Raw genomic sequence first — 23,879 nt, 5'->3', positions numbered from 1 at the left:
TCAGGGGTATGGAAAAAAATGTGAACTTTGTTTAGGTAGCTTCTGTTTTGCAATTCCATGGGGTACTATCACTGTGATTGGTCTTAATCACATGCACTGTTTTTGCTGGGATTCTAGGTTCTGTGACCCGGACACTTTTATTAATAGTTCTCCGGCTTGCAGAGTAGTGCTAATAGAACTTACTATTCTATCATTTCTGTGCTTGTACTATAGTGTGACTTATCTGAATCTGTCCTTCACCATGATATTAGGCTGTGTGTTTAAGATAATTCACTTCTCGGTCACAAACTGAGTATCTTGTACAGTATATTCAGTGAACTCTGGCTAGTCTTCAACAGGAGAGTACAAGAAAGTATTTACCTCCTCCCTTCTGTCCCCCAGTCTCAGTCATTACACAGTCCTAGTAGTGTCTGTCTTGTTTCATGTGGTAAACAAGTCCATTTGATTGGATCAAGACCAGAAGATGGAAAATAATATCTGCAAATATCTTCACTTCTCAGAGAGCCACATAGACATATCCAGTTTTAACACTGAAACAGAACTTAATACTTTTTTGTAAAATGTGCTGGTAAATGTCCCCAGTAAGAAACTTAAATAAATGGTCACAGAAGACTTTTAGCCCACTGATAAGCTGAGTTCTGGCTGAGATGTCGTGTTCTTTATAAAGCAGAGTTTCTCTTTCCACAGGTTTTCAGTAGCTGAGAAGAGCAAACCCTGTTAGACATTTTATTTAGTTTATTTTATTTGGTGTGCCTGTAGTGCATGTGCATGTGTGTATGTGTGCCCACGTGGAGGGGTGTGGAGGCCGGAGGTTGGCACTAGATGTTACCCATTAAATCTGGAGCTTCCCATATTGCTAGACTGGCTGGCCAATCAGTGTCTCCCCCACTCCCAGGCTTCACCTGTCTTATGTGCTGCACCTCCCCCGCCCCCAACTCCAGGTCATCTTTGGCATGTCTGTGAACAATTTTTTACTGGACAGTAGAGGTAAAACTATTCTGTTCTATTCCCCCAGTTTGTTTTCTTATGTCTTTGCTACTGTTTCTTGAAGATTAGACTTTGCATTTTATTTATTTATGCATTTTTATTTTATGTACACTGGTGTTTTGATTACATGCATGTCTATGTAAGGGCGTTGGATCCCCTGGAACAACAGTTATAAACAGTTATAAACCACATGGTGAGCTGCCATGTGGTTGCTGGAAATTGAACCTCGGTCCTCTGGAAGAAAATCCAGGGCTCTTAACCATGGAACCATCTCTCTAGCCCTGGAGTTTGCATTTTAGAGTCAGACATATTTTTCCAACTTATTTGGCTCTACCAGAATGTCTGCATTTTCTTATGACTTTTACAGTATGTTTGCTAGTTTCCATGAAACTGTCAATGGGTCTCTGAAGATAGTTCATTCAGAAAGTGTTTCGTGCCAGCAGGAGACCAGCAGGGTGTGGATCCTTAGCCTGCACATGAGAAACTGGATGGAGATGCACATCTGTTATCCCAGCTGTGCAGATGGGAGGAGTGCACACCTGCGGTCCCAGCTGTGCAGGCGGGAGGAGTGCACACCTGGGATCCCAGCTGTGCTGGCGGGAGGAGTGCACACCTGCGGTCCCAGCTGTGCAGGCGGGAGGAGTGCACACCTGTGGTCCCAGCTGTGTAGGTGGGAGGAGTGCACACCTGCGGTCCCAGCTGTGCAGGCGGGAGAAGTGCAAACCTGGGGTCCCAGCTGTGCAGGCGGGAGGGGTACACACCTGGGATCCCAGCTGTGCAGGCGGGAGGAGTGATACAGATAGGAGGGTACTGAGGTTTGTTGGCCAGCCAGTCTAGCGAATCCTGAGCTCAATGTTAAGAGAGACTCTGGAGAGTCATTGAGGAAAATGCCCTGTGTTGACCTTTGGCCTCTACATACTTGTACACATATGCACATGTAACAGGACCTACATGAACACACACACACACACACACACACACACACACTTCCTGTTAGGATTTAGATTTCACTACATCTGTGGACAGATTTGGGGAGAATAAAAATGTCGTTTAGAATGAGGATCACGCCTCTCCTCTCTGAGTGCCTCTTTCTTGGTGGCTTGCTTGCTTCACAGCATTGGCTTGGACTTCCAGTACAAAGCTAAACTGGAGGCTTGGTGGTCACTGGAGAAGACACACCTGCCTCCCAGCCTTTTGGTAGTGAGTGATGTGCAGTGGACTTTCCATATATGCCTTTTATTGGGCTGAGGAAGATTCTTCGTCTATTTTTAGTTTGCCGAGAATTTTTTTTTTTTTTTTTTTAGATTTATTTATTTAGTTTTTGAGAGCATCAGATCACATTACCATGTTGTTGCTGGGAATTGAACTGAGGACCTTCGGAAGAGCAGTCAGTGCTCTTAACCGCTGAGCCGTCTCTCCAGCCCCAGCAAGATAACTTAAAAAAAAATGTAATAAGGGGCTAGAGAGGTGGCTCAGTGGTTAAGGGCACTGGCTGTTCTTCCAGAGGTTCTGAATTTGATTCCTAGCACCCATGTGGCAGTTCACTGTGACTGTAACTCCAGTTCCCAGGGCCTTCTTTTTGTTTCTGAGGGGCCTTACTACGCAAACATGACGGACAGACATACATGCAGGCAAACCCTTTTCCCCTGTACACATAAAATAAAATATTTTATTAAATTAAAAAATTATGAATAGTGTTAAACTTTGCCACTTCTCATCTTTACATACCATTTCCTTAGTGTTTTTACTGTGGTCAGTTGTATCAATTCATTTTGTTTTAAATGTTAAACTTTGAATGACAGAAACATATCTTAGCCATCTTATACTGTTTTCACATAATAGATTCTATGTGTTAATTAACATTTGTTAAAGATTTTATGTTTCGGTTGTTGATTTGTGGTAGTCTATAACATGCCTGCTTTAGTACTTTCATATCTGTTTTTGTGTGTGCATCTAACAGAGTGTACTTGAAGTTAGAGGACACCTGCGGAAGTTAGTTTTCTTCATCATTACGTCAGTGGTTCTCAGCCTTCCTGATGCTGCGTCCTTTACACAGTACCCTACGTTATGGTAACCCCCAAACATGAAATTGTTTTCTTTGCTACTTTATAACTCTAATTTTGCTACTGTTATGAATTGCAATGTAAATGCGTTTTCTGATGGTCTTAGGTGGCCCTTGTGAAAGTGTTATCCATAGCCTGAGAAACAGCGTCCTGAGGTCTCAGGTCATCAGGCCTGGTGACAAGTGCTGGTTCTCCCGCCCACTGAGCCATCTCTGGCTTCTTGTCTGACTCTTAGGCCAGAGCTCAGGTAGCGTTAAGGCTAAAGTGCTCCTTCTCCTTTCTGAAGTGCTTCTGTATGACTGACGTTTTTTCTTTTCAGTGTTTGTTGTCACCCACTAGTGAAGCCTGTGTCTGAGTTGCTTTGTGGGTGGGATGAGGACTGTGTAGATTGCTTTTACTTGATCTTGAGTTTTGATAATTTGTTTGTCAAGGAACTTGCCTATTTCATCTTAGTTGTTGAATTTATAGGCATCAAGTTACTAATAATATCGCGTTTTTCTATCAGTATCATTGACTTTATGAAAAAATTTCCTGCTTTGCTCCCAACTTCAGTGTTTTGTATTTTTTTTCCCTATCCATGTGTCATGCTTGGTTTGATCAACTTTACACAACCCAGAGTTCCCTGGGAGAGGAGTCCCAGTGATGGGTTGCCTAGTTCAGCTTGGTCTGTGAACACATGTGTGTGTGTGTGTGTGTGTGTGTGTGTGTGTGTGTGTGTGTGTGATCCCAGAGAGAGAAGAACAGTTGCAGCAGTTCAGAGGTGTGGCGTGGGGCGGGGTGGAATCTCACTCACTTCTGCAGGGAGGGTGAAGCTTCCCCATCTGTGGAGCTCGGTACCCCTGACAGGGTGGCAGGCTGGTAGGGCTTGCTTCCCACCTCTGGTCTGCGTTACCTCCCTGCTCAGCTTGATGCATTAGACACAGAGACACTCCTGCAACACTGTGAGACTGCTAGAAGCAACTTCAAGATGCTCTTTAAAAATGGCGTATTCAATGTGAAAGTTCAGCTGAAGTTGAACATTAGTTGAAGCTGTCGTACAACCTGAAATCTCCTCCTTTTCAAGAAGGCTGAGTTTTCTTCCCTCAGATGAAAAGTGACTGATTAATTAGCCTGTCATTATAAAAGGAGAGAATGTTAGTAGATTCTGCATTTCCTTTTAAACGGGTTGCCTATTGTATTCCTTTCCTGTTTCCTATATAGATATTTTAGAGACACAGTCATCTTTTTACTTCACCATCACTGCCAAAGTCACCAACACGTTTTAAGCTCTTCTTGAACAATGGCGATTTTCAGAAGAGACTCAGCTTACTTCTTCAGTTCGACTTTCCCCAGCCGTGTGGATTTTCATGAGCCTCACTCATAAGAAATACATTCAGGTTTGCATGTCTGATGAGTGGAGACGGTATGACCCACTTATTGTGCTTTTAAAAACGTGTGTGTGTATGTGTGTGTGTGAAAGATAGAGTGAGAGAGACAGCAGGAGAGAAAGAGAGAGAGGTGCCTGTGGAGGCCAGAGAGGGCGTCAGATCCCCTGGAGCTAGACGCAGACGTGGTTGTGTTGGGATCTGAACTCCAGCCCTCTAGAAGAGCGGCAAATGCTCCTGACTGTTGAGCTGTGTGTGCAGCCTCAGTGGCTGCTCCTTTCATTTCCGTGGTGGTGCTTCTGGGCATCTTAGCTTTTCCCTTCCACCACTGGAACTGTGTCCCATCAATGCCAAAGCCTCTGCTAACACTTAAGATGGCTTTTCCTACTTCCCCCATCACTGCCCAAGCCTTTGCCAACACTTAAGATGGCCTTTCCCACCTCCCCCATCACTGCCCAAGCCTCTGCCAACATTTAAGATGGCCTTTCCTATCCTCCCTCGCTGCTGAAGCCTCTGCCAACACTTAAGATGGCCTTTCCTGCTTCTCCCATTACTGCCGAAGCCTCTGCCAACACTTAAGATGGCCTTTCCTCCCTCCAAATCCTATTTGTTACTATGACTTTATAGTAAGTTTAGCCCCAGATTTGCCGCAAATTTATGTCCTAGGTTTTGCATAGATTTCATCTTGACACACGGCTCTGATCTGCACTAGCTGTTCCCCAGTCCTGTGCACAGCTGCCCCTGGGCTCTTCCTTCAAGGGCGTGTTTCTTCTCCTTCATAATGTCCCTGCTTTTCCTCGATCACACGATTTCCCGTTTTTTGTTTTTTTGTTTTTTGTTTTGTTTTGTTTTGTTTTGTTTTTGATTTATGACCTTAGTTTTGTGGAAAATCTCTAAAAATTAGAAAGCTTGTGTGTGTGTGTGTGTATGTTTTGTTTTTGTTTTGTCCTATACATGTCTAAAACTGTTTAGGCTCTTTCTTCGATTAATACTGAAACCAAGGACCACCAGATTATGACACTTTTTATTTTTAAGGCTGTGGGTGTAGCTTTTATTGTCATGCTGAATTGCTTGAATTTTTAAAAAAAAATCTAGTAACTGAAAATATTATTTTGCTCTGAAGTTCTGAAACTGACCAGGTAGGTGTGGTTTGGCTTTCCAGGAATAATTCTCTCTTAGGTTCCAGTGAGCCATCTGCACCTCTGTCTTTATATATGAGCTGTGCAGCGTTCCGGGCTCATGGTGGCAGTGGCACCTCTTGCGGCTTTATTTGAACACCGAGGGCCCTCAGTGATTGCACCATCTGGTAATGCGCCCAGGACTGCTTACTTGGGATTGATTGCAATGATGTAGCAGTAAGCAATGGAGTCTGAATGACAGAACAACGTACCCTGCTGCTGCTACTCTCCAGTGCGACTGATAATTTAGTCCTGACTTATATACTGAAACGGATGCTGTCCTCTAATTGGACGGTGTTACCCACCTTTCTGTTGTAACTCAGTGCTGCACCTGAGAATTCCTAATGTTACTTTGTTTTTATATTTTTATCATGTTTTAATTTCATAAACTGTGTTTTGATTGTGTCCACCCCTGTTCCCCCAGCTCTTCCCAGATCCACTCCATCTCCGTCTCCTTCCAACTTCGTGCCTCATTTTTAGATAGTAACTGATTGAGTCCAGTTTGTGCTGCCTGTGTCCTACTTGGGTGGGAGGACACCCAATGAAGTGTGGTTGATTTGCCCTTAAAAAGTGGACCCTCCTTTCTCCAGAAGCCATTGGCTGTCCATAGCTTCTCAGTTAGGGGTGAGGGCTCAGGACTGCTGACCCCTCAGTGCTGCCGTGTTGACTGCCTTGGCTTTGTGCTTGTTTTGTATAGACAGCCACAGCTGCTAGGTCTTGAGTACAGCAGTCCTGTCATGTCCTGAAGACGCTATTTTGTTCTGGTGCTCCCTGACTTCTACCTCGTTCTAGAGTCTTTCTGCCTCTCTTCCATCATGGTCCTTGTCTGTGTGTTTCTACAGATGTCCCAGTTGTAAATGTCTGTTATTACCTATTGTCTACTGCAAAATGAAACTTCTCTGGGGCGGTTTGAGAGCTATCCTCATCTGTGTGCACAGAGCTAAGACTGAAGGACAGTTTGCTACTATATCCATTTAGCAGAAAAATAGCATTAGGTTTACCCCTGGTGAGTGTGAGTGAAAGGATGAGAATTACAGCCTAAAAATCCCCAGTGCCTAACTCTCAAATGACCCCAAGAAGTCAGAAGTTTAAAATGCTATTTCGCTCCAAAGAAGCTCTAACTCCAGCCTTCTAAGGAGCCCCAAACACCTCAAATTCCAGAGCCCGCCCTTTGTTAGGAGCTAGGCAAAAGGGCCTTGAGTACATGATCCTGGCCCCAGAAGGTAATGGGAAATGAGCTAATTAACTGCTTATCTTGCTTCTGTAAACTGCTTACGCCATCACCCCCACCCAGGAGTTCATGCAGCTATAGACCTCCGAGAAAATAGGAAACTAATTGGTCCACAGAGCACGGGCTCGGATAATTTAAACTGATTGTCCTAAAAACTGTGGAGTGGTACAAATTGATTGGCTCACACTATGTGGACTCTCAATGCTAAGGAATGATTGGTTTGTGATACATGGGCTTTGTTGTAAACCTATAAAAGCTGTCCCGATTCTGCACTCGGGGTTCCACAGTGCTCTACCCCTGCGCAGTGTATGACTGTGAACCCCAGAGCCTCTGGAATAAAAATCTTTTTGCTATTGCATCAAGACCGTTTCTCGCGAGTGATTTGGGTATCACCTTCTGAGGTGTGGGGCGTTGGGGCATCCTCATTTTTTTGGGACTTACATGAGCTCTTCAGCGGCGGGTTCTTGGTTTACAGCACCAGGTAGGCATTTCCTCCTCTAGACCAGGCTCCAAACCCAGGCAGAAAGCAGATGGTTACCCCAGATCCAGCCAGAAAGCAGTTGGTTACCCCAACTATATAAAATGTATTTTATAAGCTATAATATGAAATATATAAGAATATATGTAACTATACATATAAAACTATATATGAATCAAGAATATAAATATATATGAACTTTATCAGAGTTATCTTATACAGTTCCTCCCAGAATCCCTAGGTCGCCAACTAAGAAGCAGTGCAACTAGTATGGCTTCCCCGGAGCTGTTGGTCAGAGCTGTGCTGTGGTCCCTTAGCGATGCGGGCTTCTTCATTCTGTTCCCCAGAACTTGATGGTTAGACCCTTTTGCTGAAGACAGCATGACATCAGAACATAGAAAAAAAATCAGATTGGTACTGAGCAGGAAGCACTCCCCTGCGGGCTAGGTTTCGTAGCACTAGAAGGTGCTGTGCATGCTGGGGTGGGGTGGGGTTCATGATCGTCTGACCCAGCAGTGAACCCCATAAATGACAACAGTGACTGTCAAGGCAAGGTATGTCATTTTAGTCTTGACTCTTAGTTTGAATTTTGCTTCTTTTCTTCAGAAACGTGCTGACTTTGCATTTTTGTTTTTGTTTTGTCTTTTGTTTTGGTTTCTTTTTGGTGGGGGGGATAAGAGTGATGTCTTCTTTTATCTTCTAATACTCTGGGGTCCAAAGAACCCCTATCTTCTCTTCCTGCTGGAGGCTCATTTGTGTAAATTGTTTCTCTTCTTGGGTAAGCCTTTCCCTTTGCAGTTACTCTCCTGCCTCCTCCCACTCCCCTGGCTCTTCCCAACAAGAGGCCTGCTGTGGTTTTGGGATGTTTGCCCATGCACCACACACAGTTCTTCTCTTCTCTACGTCTGAGGTTATGTCCAGCAGGTCTACCCCGGCATTTCCCTTTGTTCTGCCTCACTATGGTTTCGTTAGGTTTCCTGGCTTTCTTATTCCTCACGGTTGTATCTTTCTCTAGTGGAATTTGTTCACACTGTTGGTGTTCACTCGAGACTTTCTCTTCTGGGCATAGAATTCCCTTAAGCATCTTTGGTAATTCTGGTCTAGTGGCCAGCCATGCGTCTCCCTCACTGGTCCTTAGCACAGAAGGTCTTTCCTTCCACGGTGAAGGGGAGCCTTGCTGGCTGCAATAATCTTAGCTTACAGTTATTTTCTTGCAGGACCCAAAATATGTCATTTCCACGCCCTCCCGGCATTTAGAGCTCTTTTCTGAGAAGTCTGCTGTTAGTCCTTAATGTTACTTGACATTTTCCTCTTGTGCAGTGTAATGCCCCCTCTTTGTCCTGAACTGTAAACAACCTAACCTGAGTATGTCCGGCAGTGCATTTCTGTGGTCACGTGTGTTTGGAGTTCTGAATGTTTCTTGTACTTGGGTATCACACCTTTCTCAAGATTTGGTAAGTTAATTCTGTTTTCTTATATAACTCAGGGCCGCCAGCCCAGGGGTGACAAGGACCACAGAGGACTGGGCCCTCCCACATCAATCACCAACCAAGAAAATCATCCTCACGCTTGTCCATAGGTCAGAGTGTGGAGGAATTTTCTAAATTGAGGTTCCTTTTTCCCAAACGACTCTAACTTGTGTCAGCTTTACAAAAAAACCTAACCAGGACATCCAAAGCAGCCAGGTAACAGCTGGTGACCCTGCAAGGAGTCAAGGCGCTCATTGCGTGGTGATTTTACTGAAGATTTGAAAAAAGAAAAAAAAGTGAGAAAAAGCAATGGAAAAGAATTTAATCTCCCAAATGAGGAGATCCATCTTGAGTGATATTATCCAGTATGACACAGTGTGAGTTTGTGTGGTCACAGAGTTGCTGTATTCAACAGGGAGAAAATGGAATTGAGGGGAATCAACAGCTTTATCTGGAAAAAATTATAATTATTATTATTATTTTTAAATTAAAAAAACCAAACTGGTGCTGAAGTGACTTTGGTCAGCCATCAGAGGGCAGTGCAGACAATGAGTCTCATGCTCTTCAGGCCATTCAAAGCCTCACAACAGTCTCCACACGAGGTCGCTAATCTTTGCACAAATCTTTTAAGAGCGCATTCCTGAGGGCGGAGCCTGTGGAGAGTCGCATGGCTTCCCCACTCACGCTTCTCCCAGTCCGTGGAGCGTTTCTTTAATTTGTGGCTTTTCCAACTCCCAGAGCGTCTGAACCGCCTTAACACAATCCTATTGCAATTAATGGTTAGATTCTCAGGATCTATAACAATAAGGAATTTCACGTGGGGATTTTTACCTCTCTGAAAGCTGACACATCTCCTTAACTGAGTGGCCGGGTGAGACCATTCATCTTTGTGTGTGCTTGCCCACAGAAGAGCATTAGTGAAATGCTCTAGAGAAAGGAAAGGAAAGGCGATTCTGTTCGCCTGGGTCGTTCTCCTAACGCCAGTGCCCGTGGGGATAGACTGCCCTGGAGAGAAAACCTTAGGGCTTGGTGGGAGGGGGCTTCAAGTTCTAGAAGGATGGAAAATGAGCTGAAAGGGGCAGCCAGGTAGCCACAAAAAATGCACCCGGAGCCTTTGCGAGGAGTTCACATATAAACAGTGCTCTGGGCTTAGTGGGACGGTGAAATGCATCATGGTCTCTGAGTCCTGTTTAGAAGTCCTTCAAGGGGAAGCACTGTATCCGGACAGTACCGTCTCAGTACCGTCTCCCTCCATCTTCACGTGAGGGGAGTGCCTGTGTTCCGTGTCTTTCAGTGCACCATTTATGGTTGCTAATTTGCATGTCCTAGGATAAAGATGGACATCAGATAGGTGTATCACCTCAGGCTGGTCCGATTTTGGACCTGCAGTGCAACTTACTCCCATTTAGGGGGAGAGTCCTTTTCTTTTATTGTTATTATTGCTTATTTTGTCCTTTTCCTCAACTATGACGAGGGCCTGTTCCTTGTGAGGGTCCTCTCTGTGTGAGGGCCTGTCTTCTGTGAGGGCTTCTACCTGTGAGGGCCAGCTCCCTATGAAGGCCTGCTCTCTGTGAGGGCCTCTGCCTGTAAGGGCCTGCTCCCTGTGAGGGCCTGCTTCCTATAAGGGTCTGCTCTCTGCAAGGGCCTCTCCCTGTGAGAGCTGGTGTCATGTAAGGGTCTGCTCTCTGAGGGCCTACCCCCTGTGAAGGTTCACTCCCTATGAAGACCCGCTCCCTGTGAGGAGGACCTGCTCTCTGTGAGGAGGACCTGCTCCCTGTGAGGAGGACCTGCTCCCTGTGAGGAGGACCTGCTCCCTATAAGGAGGACCTGCTCCCTGTGAGGAGGACCTGCTCCCTGTGAGGAGGACCTGCTCCCTGTGAGGAGGACCTGCTCCTTGTGAGGAGGACCTGCTCCCTATAAGGAGGACCTGCTCCCTGTGAGGAGGACCTGCTCCCTGTGAGGAGGACCTGCTCCCTGTGAGGAGGACCTGCTCCCTGTGAGGGCCTGTTCTCCCTGTAAGGGCCTGCTCTCTCTGTGACGGCCTACTCTCCCTTTGAGAACCTGTTCTCTATAAGAGTCTGTTCTTTGTGAGGGCCTCTCCTCATGAGGGTCTGCTCTCTGAGGGCCTGCTCTCTGTTAGGGCCCACTCCCTGTGAGGGCCTGCTCTACCTGTGAGAGCCAGCTCCTTGTGAGGGCCTCTCCCTGTAAGGGCTTTCTCCCTGTGAGGGCCTGCTCCCTAGTGAGGGTCTACTCTGTGAAGGTCTGCTTTCTGTGAGGGCCTGATCTCTGTGAGGGCCCACTCCCTGTGAGAGCCTGCTCTCCCCGTGAGAGCTGGCTTCCTGTGAGGGCCTGCTTCCTATAAGTGCCTTTCTCCCTGTGAGGGCCTGCTCCCTGTGAGAGCCTGCTTCTTGTGAGGGCCTGCTCCCTGTAAGGACCTGCTCCCTATGAGGGCCTGCACCCCCACTCTCTCTGAGAGCCTGCTCCCTGTGAGGACCTGCTTCCTGTGAGGACCTGCTCCCTATGAAGGCCTGCACCTACCCCCCTCCCGCTCTCTGTGAGGGCCTGCTCCCTGTGAGGGCCTGCTCCCTGTGAGGACCTGCTCCCTGTGAGGGCACGCTCCCTGTGAGGACCTGCTCTCTGTGAGGGCCTGCTCCCTATGAGGGCCTGCACCCTGTGAGGGCCTGCTCCCTGTGAGGACCTGCTTCCTGTGAGGGCCTGCTCCCTGTGAGGACCTGCTCCCTATGAGGGCCTGCACCCTGTGAGGGCCTGCTCCCTGTGAGGACCTGCTCCCTGTGAGAGCCTGCTCCCTGTGAGGACCTGCTCCCTATGAGGGCCTGCACCCTGTGAGGACCTGCTCCCTATGAAGGCCTGCACCTACCCCCCTCCCACTCTCTGTGAGGGCCTGCTCCCTGTGAGGGTCTGTTCTCTGAGCATCTTCTTGCTTCTCCTTGTTTTTTCTATAAACACAGCAATCCCTTTCAGGCCTTTTCTTGCTGGTTGGGTGCTCTTTATCTTCATGACCTCAGTAAGGTGGCTCCCTTTCTGGTAACAGGTATAAACAGCTTGCAAATCATTCTTTCTAGTTTAGTTGGTTGGCTATTGTATCAGGTTGGTCACCCCCTCCTCTGGGCAGTGAGGTGGGGCTCATAGCTGAAGTTCAGAGTTTCTCCCCCTTAGTTTCCCTCTCTGGCTGGCTGCCCTCCCAGTGCCTTGAGTACTGTTACTGTATGCCCCAGTTTTGTTTTCTAATTGTTATTATAATCACTTTATTTCCACCTCCTTACAACTGCCAGTGTCAAGGAGACCCTACCTAGTCTAGAATACCAGGGGCTAAGCACTTGAGCTAGTCCTCCTCTAACTGGGACGGGCCATAACCTGTGGGTAGATCAGACCTTCATAAACAAAGTCACTGTTGCTTAGCAACAGGATACATTCTGAGAAATGTGTCCTTAGATGAGCTTCACTGCAAGCATAATAAAAAACACGTACCCAAACTAAGACATAGTTATGTTGCTATTAACAATGCAGCCTTAGAGGAACATCTTTAACAAGATGTTATTATTTTGTTATTATGTGCACATGTATACTTAGTAAAAGCTTCAGTGAGTCTTATTTATATTTATAAATACAAATAAACATTAAATATAAATGTTATCATGTTAATTTAAATATGGTATTTATATTTAAATATAATATTAAATATAAATATAACTGAATATTATATTTAAATAAATATTTAATATTTATATTTATTAGATTTAGATAGAAAACATTGTAACAGACTTCTACATACTGTAAATTCTTTCTTTGTTTTTTATTAATTAATTTATTTTGTACACTCCATAGTATATTCCTCCTAACCCCCCCTCCACCCCTCTGTTCCACCACCCCCCATACCTCCTCCACACCCCCTATCTCCACATGGATGTCCCCACCTCCCTGACCTCTAAACTCTCTGGGACCTCCAGTCTCTTGAGGGTTAGGTGCATCATCTCTGAATGAACACAGAACCGGCAGTCCTCAACTGTATGTGTGTTGGGAGCCTCATGTCAGCTGGTGTATGCTGCCTGGTTGGTGGTCTAGTGCTTGAGAGATCTTGAGGGTCCAGATTAATTGAGACTGCTGGTCCTCTTACAAGGGTTTCCCTTCTCCTCAGCTTCATTCAGCCTTCTCTAGTTCAACAGCAGAAGTTCATGTCAGCTGCTTCTGTCCATTGGTTAGGTACAAATATCTGTATCTGACTCTTCCAGCTGCTTGTTGGGTCTTCTGGAGTGCGGTCATGCTAGGTCCCTTTTTATGAGTGCTCCATAGCCTCAGGAACAGTGTCAGACCTTGGGGGATCCCCTTGAGCTGGATCCCACTTTGGGTCTGTCTCTGACCCTTCTTTTCTTCAGGCTCCTTCCATTTCCATCCATGTAATTCTTTCAGAGAGGCACAATTACGGGTCAGTGTTGTGACTGTGGGATGGCCCCCCTGTCCCTCACTTGATGCCCTGTCTTCCTGCCAGAGGTAGGCTCTATAAATTCCCCCTCCCTACTGTCATTCATTTTATCTAAGGTCCCTCCCTTTGAGTCCTGAGAGTCTCTCACCTTCCAGGTCTCTGGTGCATTCTGGAGGGTCTCCCCAAAGTCCTATCTCCATAGCTTGCCTGCTTCCATTCTTTCTGCTGGCCCTCAGGGCTTCAGTCCTTTTCCCTCACGCAGTACAAGATCAGGGTCCCCTCTTCCCTCCACTCCCTCCCACCCACCCACTGGCCACTTCCCCTCCCAGGTCCCTCCCTCCCCACTTGTGATTGTGTTCTCCTCCCAAGTGGGCCTGAGGCGTCCTCACTTGGGCACTTCAGCTTGTTGACCTTTTTGATTCTGTGGACTGTATCTTAGGTACACTGTACTTTTTAACATCCACTTATTAGTAAGAACATGCCATGCTTGTCCTTTTGAATCTGAGTTACCTCACTCAGGGTGATATTTCCTAGTTCCATCCATTTACCTGAAAAACTCAGGATGTCCTCGTTCTTAATAGCTGAGTAGTATTCCATTGTGTAAGTGAACCACATTTTCTGTGTCCATTCTTCTGTTGTGGGACATCTAGGTTGTTTCCAGCTTCTGACTATCACAAATAAGACTGCTATGAACATAGTGGAACACGTACTCCTGTGACAAGGTGGGGCTTCTTTTGGATAAATTTCCAAGAGTGGTATAGTTGGGTCTTCAGGTAGATCTATTTCCAATTCTCTGAGGAACCTCCAGACTGATTTCCAGAGTGGTTGTACCAATTTGCAATCCCACCAGCAATGGAGGAGTGTTCCCCTTTCTCCACATCCTCTCCAACATGTGTTGTCACCTGTGGTTTTGATCTTAGCCATTCTGATAAGGTTGGACCTTGGGGTCATTTTGATTTGTATTTCTCTGATCACTAAGGACTTTGAATATTTCTTTAGGTGCTTTTCAGCCATTCCGGATTCCTCAGTTGTGAAATCTTGGCTTAGTTTTATACCCCATTTTTTGATTGTGTTGTTTGGTTTTTTTGGTGATTAGTTTTTTTTGCTTTTTTTAAATATATATTTTGGATATTAGCCCTCGATCGGATGTAGGGTTAGTGAAGATTTTTTTCCTAATCTGTTGATTGCCAATTTGTCCTATTGACTATGTCCTTTGCTTTACAGAAGCTTTCCAGTTTCATGAGGTCCCATTTATCAGTTCTTGGCCTTAGAGTATGAGCCATTGGAGTTCTGTTTGGGGAATTTCCCCCTGTGCCAATGAGTTCAAGGCTCTTTCCCACTTTCTCTTCTATTAGATTCAGTATATCTGGTTTTATGTTGAGGTCCTTGATCCACTTGGACTTGAGCTTTGTGCAAGGTAACAAATATGGGTCTATTTTCATTTTTCTACAAACAGACATCTAGTTAGACCAGCACTATTTATTGAAGATGCTTTCTTTTTTCCATCGTATAGTTTTAGCTTCTTTGTCAAAGATCAAGTGTTCATAAGTGTATAGTTTTATTTCTGGGTCTTCAATTCTATTCCATTGATTAACATGTCTGTTTCTGTACCAATACCATGCAGTTTTTATCACTATTTCTCTGTAGTAAAGATTGAGGTCAGGGATGGTGATTCCCCCTGAAGTCCTTTTATTGTTAAGAATTGTTTTCACTATTCTGGGTTTTTTGCCTTTCCAGATGAATTTGAGAATTGCTCTTTCCATGTCTTCGAAGACTTGTGTTGGGATTTTGGTGGGAATTGCATTGAATCTATAGATTGCCTTTGGTAGGATGGTCATATTTACTATGTTAATTCTGCCAACAGTTGGCTGCATTTAGTACTTAATTGCTTTTTTATCTGTACATTGCATGACCAGTGAGAAATAAAATATCGGCTTATGGCAGTGTCTTCTCAGTCTTTATTTATTGGTTATTTTATTTATTTACATTTCAAAAATATTACTTTTTTTTTTTTTGATTTGTTTTTTTTTGGAGACAGGGTTTCTCTGTATAGCCCTGGCTGTCCTGGAACTCACTCTGTAGACCAGGCTGGCTTCGAACTCAGAAATCCCCCTGCCTCTGCCTCCCAGAGTGCTGGGATACAGGAGTGCGCCACTACCGCCCGGCTAAAAATATTATTTTTTAAAAGACATGTTTAAGCAAAAATATCTTTACATACTTATTTTTGCTAATGAGATTTTACTTATCTTTAAAGTAATTTAAGAATAGTTGGATTAGCGCTTGACAGAGTGTGTAGACAGCGCATGTGGGGCTCTTGGTCTGATTCTTAGCGCCACCCCAAAATAAAGCAACCCACGTAGTTTTGCTTATGAATTTTATGTTTAAATACAGGATTACTATTTTTGCCGTTGTTGTTATCTGTCTCACTCCCAGTGATGCAGCAACCAAGGCTGCTGTGTTCAGAGTGTAGGACCCCCGAATGGGGAGGCCCCACTTGAGTCTCGGATCGGCGCACACCCAAGGAAATGCGAGAGACCGGCTTGATGCAAAAACACGAGGCAGTTTAATTGCGGAGCTCCGGGCGGACACGTCTCATGCAAGAGACAAAGCGGTCCGCCCCGAGGCTCAAAAGCTAGGGGTTTATATGGGGAAAAGGCAAGGGGGTTTCACGCTCTTTACATAATTAGTCAATTCATACATTGAGGGAGTAATTGGCATACAATTACATCAGCGGGTAGTACGTGAGTCAGCAGTGAAGGAGAGTAGAATGTAGGGGAGTGGGAGACTTATCTTGTTAGCAGAGGGCCTAGTTAACATTAAACTACAGGAGGAAAGAAAGGGTGTGGGGAGGGAGCCCAGGTGGCCCATGACTCAGTGGAGGTTGTTTAGGCTACTTTTTATCTTTTCTGGCTGGCTAGTTTCTGGAATGTCTTAACGACCTTGGGAGGACCATTCTGCTATTCTAACAACCTTGAGAAGGCCCCAGCTTGTCTGGGTTTGCCCCTGGCCTGCTTTATGCCTAGGCCGTGGATTCTATGAGGTCTTAACTTCGTTTTTGTTTCTAATTTCCATCAAGAGTATGATGAATGTTGTTTCCACTGACTTCTTTGGGAAAGGCACTGGGGACTTGTGGGCCCATGTTTGACCCTCCTCTGGTGGTGTGGTGTCTAGGTGCTGCCTATACCCCAGCTCAGCGGGGTGGGCGGGGCGGGGCGGGCGGGGGCGGGGCTGGGCGGGGCAGGGCAGCAGAAGTCCAGGACTGGGAGTCCATATCTATGTGGGGCAGCAGAGCAAGGCTGTATGGCAGGCTGGAAGAGGAGAGTGGGGTCTTGAATGAGCAGGCTCTGGGTCCCGTGCTGTGTACCAAGTGCCGGAGGCACACGAGAAGAAAAGACCTTCTTCAGGAGTCTTAATGTTCCAGGTTGTCTAGGTGAAGACCGACCTCAAGGCAGTCTTTAGTGAAACAGCTCTGAGATGGTCCCAGCTTGTTTATATTTCTTTATTGGGGGCGACTGTGAATGGATATTTGGGATGAACCAGGGATTATATAATTTTGGGGAAAGGGCATGAGACTCTCCAGGAAGGGAAGGCCATTGGCTGCAGGCTAAGGCTGTGGAGATGCCTCATCTGCGTGGAGTGGTCTTCCAGGTGCTGTGCTATATGACTGATTCCCATGTCATCTTAGCGGAGGGGCTCGGTTCCGTGCCCCAGAGCAGGCATGGAGACAGGGAGGAGCAGCTATGCGCATGTCATCTCACAAGGCTGAGATTCCTGGGGTTTGAGCATGTTCCATCCATCTCCCCAGTCCCATGCCCCTCTGGTGGCCCCGTCCACATGACCTGCAGGAACTGTGCACCCTTGCAGTCCCGTGGATGGGGCAAGCCCTCAAAGTTGCTCTGTCGTAGCCATTCTCCCACTTGACACAGAAGACTTTCAGACGTACTTGTCAAACTATCATATTTGATAGCTGTATCTGTCTGAACTTCCTAATTATACGCAGAGCTTGCTAATGCCTGTCAGCACTGCTGCTTTCAGGCTAAGCTGAAACATCACATCAGCCATCTCTAATGTTCTAATGGAATTAAATTCATCTGACCTGGGCCCTGGGCTTATGTCAGACATCAGAATGATACTTATCACGGAGCTCTAAGAACATTTCAATTTAAAAATTGACCTTTGGAACCGGTCCCTCCAGTCCTCTAGTTGTACATAATCGACATACACTTTAAAAAGCAACCCGACTTTATTAATGTGTCTTCAAAAATGTAACGTGGTTATAAAATGTCTGCAGGGCAAAATGCCTTTACAATGACATTCTCTTTTTTCATAGAGATACTTTCTGGTTGGGAGCAATCATGCTGAAACAAAGTACCGTGTCCTGAAAATTGACAGAACAGAACCAAAGGATTTGGTGGTGATTGACGACAGGGTGAGTATCGGCCCTCCTTGCACGCCCCTCGCAGGTCTGTTCCGAGGAGGTGAAATCACAGTTCTTTCTGGGATGGTATCTGGGGTTTTGTTGTTGTTGTTGTTTTTGTTGTATTATTTTAATCACACACCTCAATTTTCTAATTGGCTTCTAGAAATTACTGGTGTTGAGAAGTCAGGCAGAACTATACTTTGTCAGTCAATTCGATTTGTTTCTGAGAGCACTCATTCCCCTAGAAAGACAATGAAGATATTTTCCTAATCAACTGACCTTTTAAAGATTCGGTATGGCTGGGCTGGAGAGATGGCTCAGCGGTTAAGTGCACTGACTGCTCTTCCAGAGGTCCTGAGTTCAAATCCCAGCAACCACATGGTGGCTCACAACCATCTGTAACCATATGACAGTATACTCATATACATTAAACAAACTCTTTAAAAGAAAAAAAGAAGAAAACAACATTTGGTATGGCTAATATTGCATCTACCAGAGTGTGTGTTCTGTGCTTCAGCACAGATGTTTTATTAGGCTGATGGAAAGCACTTTTGAAGGCTTGCTACACTAGGAAATGCTAAACAATGGTTATGCAGATCCTGTGTTGTCTAGACTCAGAAATGCAAAGGCCTCATTCAAACAAGAACTTGAGGCTGTTAGTCAAAGGTACCATATAAGGTGGTGCTGTTGACATGTTAATTTTTAGCTTTTCCAAATAAGGGAACTTATTGTTTGTGTTAAATTTCCTAGATAAATATTTCTGAATCCCTATAGGTTCCAGTTTTGCGAAATACATTAGTAGTTATAGTTTGGAATAATTTTCATTAAAATCTTTGCAAAAGTATGTTCTGTATTCTAACGCTTGTGGATAAATTCATTTTTATGGTTTTTGATTTCCGGAACTACTCCTGGGAGTCCATGCCCTTGGTCCTGCCCGGAAGCTTCTGTTAATATATAAAGTGTTCTTGGCTTTATGTGGTGTGGGGATGACTGACCAGGGAGACCCTTGAGGACCTAACAGTTATGGGCTGCCTCATACCATTGCACAGCTAGTGGAGGTTTGCACCTCGTTTTAAGGGGTTCATAAATTCAAAACTGAAATAGGCGGATCCCTTTGAGTGCTGAATTTCAAGTTCACACTCTAAGGCTTTGACCTAATTTTTGAACACAGCATTATGAGCCCAGGCAGCAGAGCCTCACATGTTGTTGTACACATACCTGCTGCCTTTCGCCAGTGCTAGCTCAGTCACGTGTTACACAGTTCACAAAGTGAGTTATGAGTCCTGCAGGCAGCTTGCCGTCTTCAGAAGCAGATAAATACCCCCGGGGAAAGCTCTCACGGGAGGCCTCCGCTTGCTCCACAGCACGTGTACACGCAACAAGAAGTGCGGGAGCTTCTGGGCCGCCTGGATCTAGGAAACAGAACGAAGATGAGCCAGAAAGGGTCCTCCGGATTGTTTCGAGCGGTCTCAGCTTTCGGTGTTGTAGGTAAGAAGTGTGCCTCCCTTGTCGTTTCTTTATTTTGGTACAGATTACTGAAAGAGAGCTCACAGGGCGCTATAGCTATGTAGTCTGTACTGGCTGCTTTTGTGTGTCAACCTGACAGGCTGGAGTTATCACAGAGAAAGGAGCTTCAGTTGGGGAAATGCCTCCGTGAGATCCAACTGTGGGGCATTTTCTCAATTAGTGATCAAGGGGGAAGGGCTCCTTGTGGGTGGTGCCATCTCTGGGCTGGTGTTCTTGGGTTCTATAAGAGAGCAGGCTGAGCAAGCCAGGGGAAACAAGCCAGTAAGGAACATCCCTCCATGGCCTCTGCATCAGCTCCTGCTTCCTGACCTGCTTGAGTTCCAGTCCTGACTTCCTTTAGTGATGAACAGCTGTGTGGAAGTATAAGCAGAATAAACCCTTTCCTCCCCAACTTGCTTCTTGGTCATGATGTTTGTGCAGGAGTAGAAATCTCGACTAAGACATAGCCTGAACACATCCCCTATGGCTCCCGCTGCTTCAAACGCCATTATCAATATATCAGACATTTGAACAGTGTCTACTCATGTGCTCAGCACTGTTCAGGTTTATATAGAAATAAACCAATAGAGAAATGCTTGGAGGTATCTAAGGTCTGGCTTGCTGTGGAATGAAAAGTTAAAATTAGCTTGAGCTATAAGCATCTACCTCACCGCCTATCACTCAGCTAGAATTACAGATACAGTGACACTTGCTTTAAATTGAACAGGACAGGCTACAGTATAGCCTGTCACAGACTCATCCTTTGGATGACGTCTTACTTGGATTTTCTTTGTTAATAGGATGGCCACAAGCAACTCGAGGGGGAATGGTTTATTTGGCTTGTGTTTATAGTTCATCATCCAGAGAAGCCAGGGCAGGAACTAGAGGCAGGAACTAGAGGCAGGGATGATACAGAGGCTGTGGAGGAGGAGTGCTGCTTACTGGTTTGGGCAGTCTGCTTTCTTATACACCCGGGACCACCAGCCCAAGGGTGCTACCCTCCGCCAGCTGGGCCCTCCACGGGCTGGGCCCTCCACACAGGCCAGTCTTGGGGAAGCATTTTCACGATTAAGATTTCTTCTTGCCAGGTGACCTTGGCTTAAAACCAGCCAGCATAGTGACCACTGTCATACTCAATGAGAATGTTTCTTCAAACTCAGAGGGAAAGATTCTATTCTTCTGTAGAGTGTAAATCACTGTGACTCAGAGACGCCATTTCCATTTCTAGCACAGTCCGTAGAACTCCAGAGAAGGGATTCTAAGCTGTGCTGGCGTTGTAGGGAAACTGGACTTTAGTTCTCTTCAAAGACCTGATCATGATCTCTTCCCCAACCTCTCTGAGGCAGGGTCTCCCTGTCTGACCTATGTACTTCTGGCTGGCCTGCAGTTTACTGTGTAGACCAGGCTGCCCTTGAACTCACAGAGATCCTCCTGCCTCTGCTTCCCAAGCGGTGGGATTAAAGTTGTGTAGCGCCCCAGCTAGCCTGATACTGATCTCTTTATTACAGCCTGCTTTAGCCTGCGCCTGCTCCTTCCCGTTTTAGTCACGCTCTCCCCGCCTCCTTTCCTGCACTTAGATGCTCCGTGCGCCCCTCCTCGTGACAGACCATTAAACCCATCTTTGCTGGATGATGACGTGCATTACTTTTTTCAGGGCAGCGAGCAAGCCTAGAAAGGTCTCTTGGGTTCGCAGTCGGGTGGCACGGTCCTTCATGGCAGGGAAGGCACAGCAGTGGTAGCGGGAGGCAGCTGGCTACATCACAGCCACAGTCAGGACGCAGCGGGGAGCGAACCGTAGTGCTCAGCTCACGTTCTCCCGTCTTTTCCTTTTCGTTCAGTCCTGGCCCCCAGCGCATGAGTGAGTCTTCCTGCCTCTGCTAATTCACTCTGGGAATGGTCTCACAGACTCGTCCAGCGATTCGTCTCCTCGGTGACATTGGCTGTCTCAGATAGCTCTGGGCCTGACTGGGCTAGGACAGAGGAGAGAAGTCAGTACAGACAAGGCAACTGTAGGGTGTAATTACACAGTCAAGTCATATGGTGAAAGTTCTGTCATGGTGGAGTTTGTCTTACTCAGATCTAAAATGGCAGGAGAACTTTCCAGGAGCAGAGGAGATTTATGCTGCATCCTGAGGGTAGGTCCTGGTGGAAAGAGGGGAGAGAGGCGAGGACTCTGTAGGAGAAACAGCAGAGGCACCTATAGGATCTGCGGGGTTGGGGAGTAGTCATCATGGCAAAGGCAGGGTGCTCGGGGCTCTGGGGAGCTCGAATATGAAAGAAGCAGAGTATTCACATCACAGCTTCTCAACTGTTGGAACTTCGAGAGTGTCTTAGCCCTGCTAGCCTAAGTACTGAGTCATTGCTACTGATACTAGAGAAGAGTATGGACTTCACGTCACTTCAAGTTTCAAGTTAGCACTTATTATTTTAACTCCATTTATTGAAACTTTTACTATACCCTGCCATATTTGAATTACTACTTTTTCTCATCTTGATAGGATTTAGAATTACCACAAGAAACTCCATGGGTATGTCTGTGCATGTATTTCCAGAAAGTCATATGTGAGCGGGAAATGTCCCCCCTCCCCCACTCTGGGCAGTACGGTCCTGTAGGCTGCGGTCTCAGACTAAACGGAAAGGGTGGCAGCGTTTCCCCTGTCTCTGCTTTTTCTTTCACTGTAGATGCAGTGTGACCAGCCCCCTGTTCCCCAGGCCTCTGTTCTCACTGTAGATGCAGTGTGACCAGCCCCTTGTTCCCCAGGCCTCTGTTCTCACTGTGGATGCAGTGTGACCAGCCCCCTGTTCCCCAGGTCTCCGTTCTCACTGTAGATGCAGTGTGACCAGCCCCCTGTTCCCCAGGCCTCTGTTCTCACTGTAGATGCAGTGTGACCAGCCCCCTGTTCCCCAGGCCTCCGTTCTCACTGTAGATGCAGTGTGACCAGCCCCCTGTTCCCCAGGCCTCTGTTCTCACTGTGGATGCAGTGTGACCAGCCCCTTGTTCCCCAGGCCTCTGTTCTCACTGTGGATGCAGTGTGACCAGCCCCCTGTTCCCCAGGTCTCCGTTCTCACTGTAGATGCAGTGTGACCAGCCCCCTTTTCCCCAGGCCTCTGTTCTCACTGTAGATGCAGTGTGACCAGCCCCCTGTTCCCCAAGGCCTCTGTTCTCGCTGTAGATGCAGTGTGATCCCCCTGTTCCCCAAGGCCTCTGTTCTCACTGTAGATGCAGTGTGACCAGCCCCCTGTTCCCCAGGTCTCCGTTCTCACTGTAGATGCAGTGTGACCAGCCTCCTGTTCCCCAAGGCCTCTGTTCTCACTGTAGATGCAGTGTGACCAGCCCCCTGTTCCCCAGGCCTCTGTTCTCACTGTAGATGCAGTGTGACCAGCCCCCTGTTCCCCAGGCCTCTGTTCTCACTGTGGATGCAGTGTGACCAGCCCCCTGTTCCCCAAGGCCTCCGTTCTCACTGTAGATGCAGTGTGACCAGCTCCCTTCTTCCCCAAGCCTCTATTCCATTTCTTTTCCATCCTGTGGACTATCTCATCAAACAGGGAGCCAAAGTAACTCTTCCTCCCTTAACAAGAGAAGTAAAAAATACAGCACGGTTGGCTTCTACATCGCTTGGCTCCTTTCATTTGCCTTCTCCTGAGTTTTGACAAGTCCTTCAAAGTTCCACGATTACCGGATACGTGTTTGAGGGCTCAAGGGTGCTCATTTACTACCATATGCATTCATCTGTTTACATCAATAAGTTCCATGCTGGTTAAATCAGTTAAATCAAGTGCTGATTATATTTTAAAATTAAGAAAGTATAGTATTTTTTAGCTTAACCATTATTTAGTAGTCCCACCTTATTATTTTAAAGCTGATATTTTACTATAACTTAAAACACCTGTTTTTATGTCTTGTTATTTTCCATATATATTGTTTTATCTACATGTATGTCTGTGCACCACGTGCATGCCTGGTGCCTGTGGAGGCCAGAAGAGTGTGTTGCTTCTCCTGGAGCTGGAGTTAAAGATGATTCTGAGCCACTATGTGGGTGCTGGGACCCAAATCCAGGCCCTTTAGAAAGGCAATTGGTGTTCTTAACTTTTTGATGGTAGTTTTCTAAGGTGAATGTGGTAGAGAATGTCTTATTGGCTAGTATTCAACATAGAAATTCCCTTGATGATTAAGTATAACAAAGTGAAGGGGAGAGTATTAAATTACATTAAAATAGTGGCCTGGGGTGTTCTGGCGTTGTGTTGGACTGGCTGCCTTGTATTGAATGATGTCTAGACTGTTCGATGCTGTTACTTTGTGGCGCTTTTTGGTAAGTTTTTGCTGCTCTAGACAAGCTTGCTCTTTAGCAGTGCCCTTTACCTAATTTTCTGTGGATCACCAAGATTTCAATACTAGAACGCTTATTTGAATCAACTAATAACTAGGTGTTAATTTAACACACATAAGCTCTGGGCAGGGGTCATCTTAGCTACTTCTTGTAGTAAGAGAACCCTCTTTAGCTTGAGGCTGCCCCTAGGTGATGACAACATCAAAGACTCAAGTAATGATACAATATGTACCAAGTACAGTTATGTTCCTGGAGCTGTGTTTCCTATGTTCAATTTACCCATATGAAAGAAGTTTCTGATCAGTGAAGACTAAATAGAGAGCTAATGAAAGTTTCTGTTTTATTATAGCCTTGTTTTTAGAAATAATGAAGGGCACTGAAATTATAGAAAATGCTTACCTTTAAAAAATAGTA

The 23,879-nt window shown here is 46.0% G+C and overlaps 1 protein-coding gene across 1 annotated transcript in view; it reads left to right on the top strand.

Annotated features, from left to right (window-relative positions):
* The window catches only part of Fig4 (FIG4 phosphoinositide 5-phosphatase), a 109,845-nt gene that overhangs the window by 565 nt on the left and 85,401 nt on the right, over window positions 1-23,879 (top strand). Inside the window, exons 2-3 of the mRNA XM_052164536.1 lie at window positions 17,542-17,640; window positions 18,996-19,119. Of these exons, the coding sequence (XP_052020496.1) occupies window positions 17,542-17,640; window positions 18,996-19,119 (223 nt within the window). The remainder of the gene's footprint in view (window positions 1-17,541; window positions 17,641-18,995; window positions 19,120-23,879) is intronic.

Source organism: Apodemus sylvaticus, chromosome 19, assembly GCF_947179515.1.
Source record: "Apodemus sylvaticus chromosome 19, mApoSyl1.1, whole genome shotgun sequence".
NCBI lineage: Eukaryota > Metazoa > Chordata > Mammalia > Rodentia > Muridae > Apodemus > Apodemus sylvaticus.
This window is presented reverse-complemented; position numbering and strand designations above follow the sequence as displayed.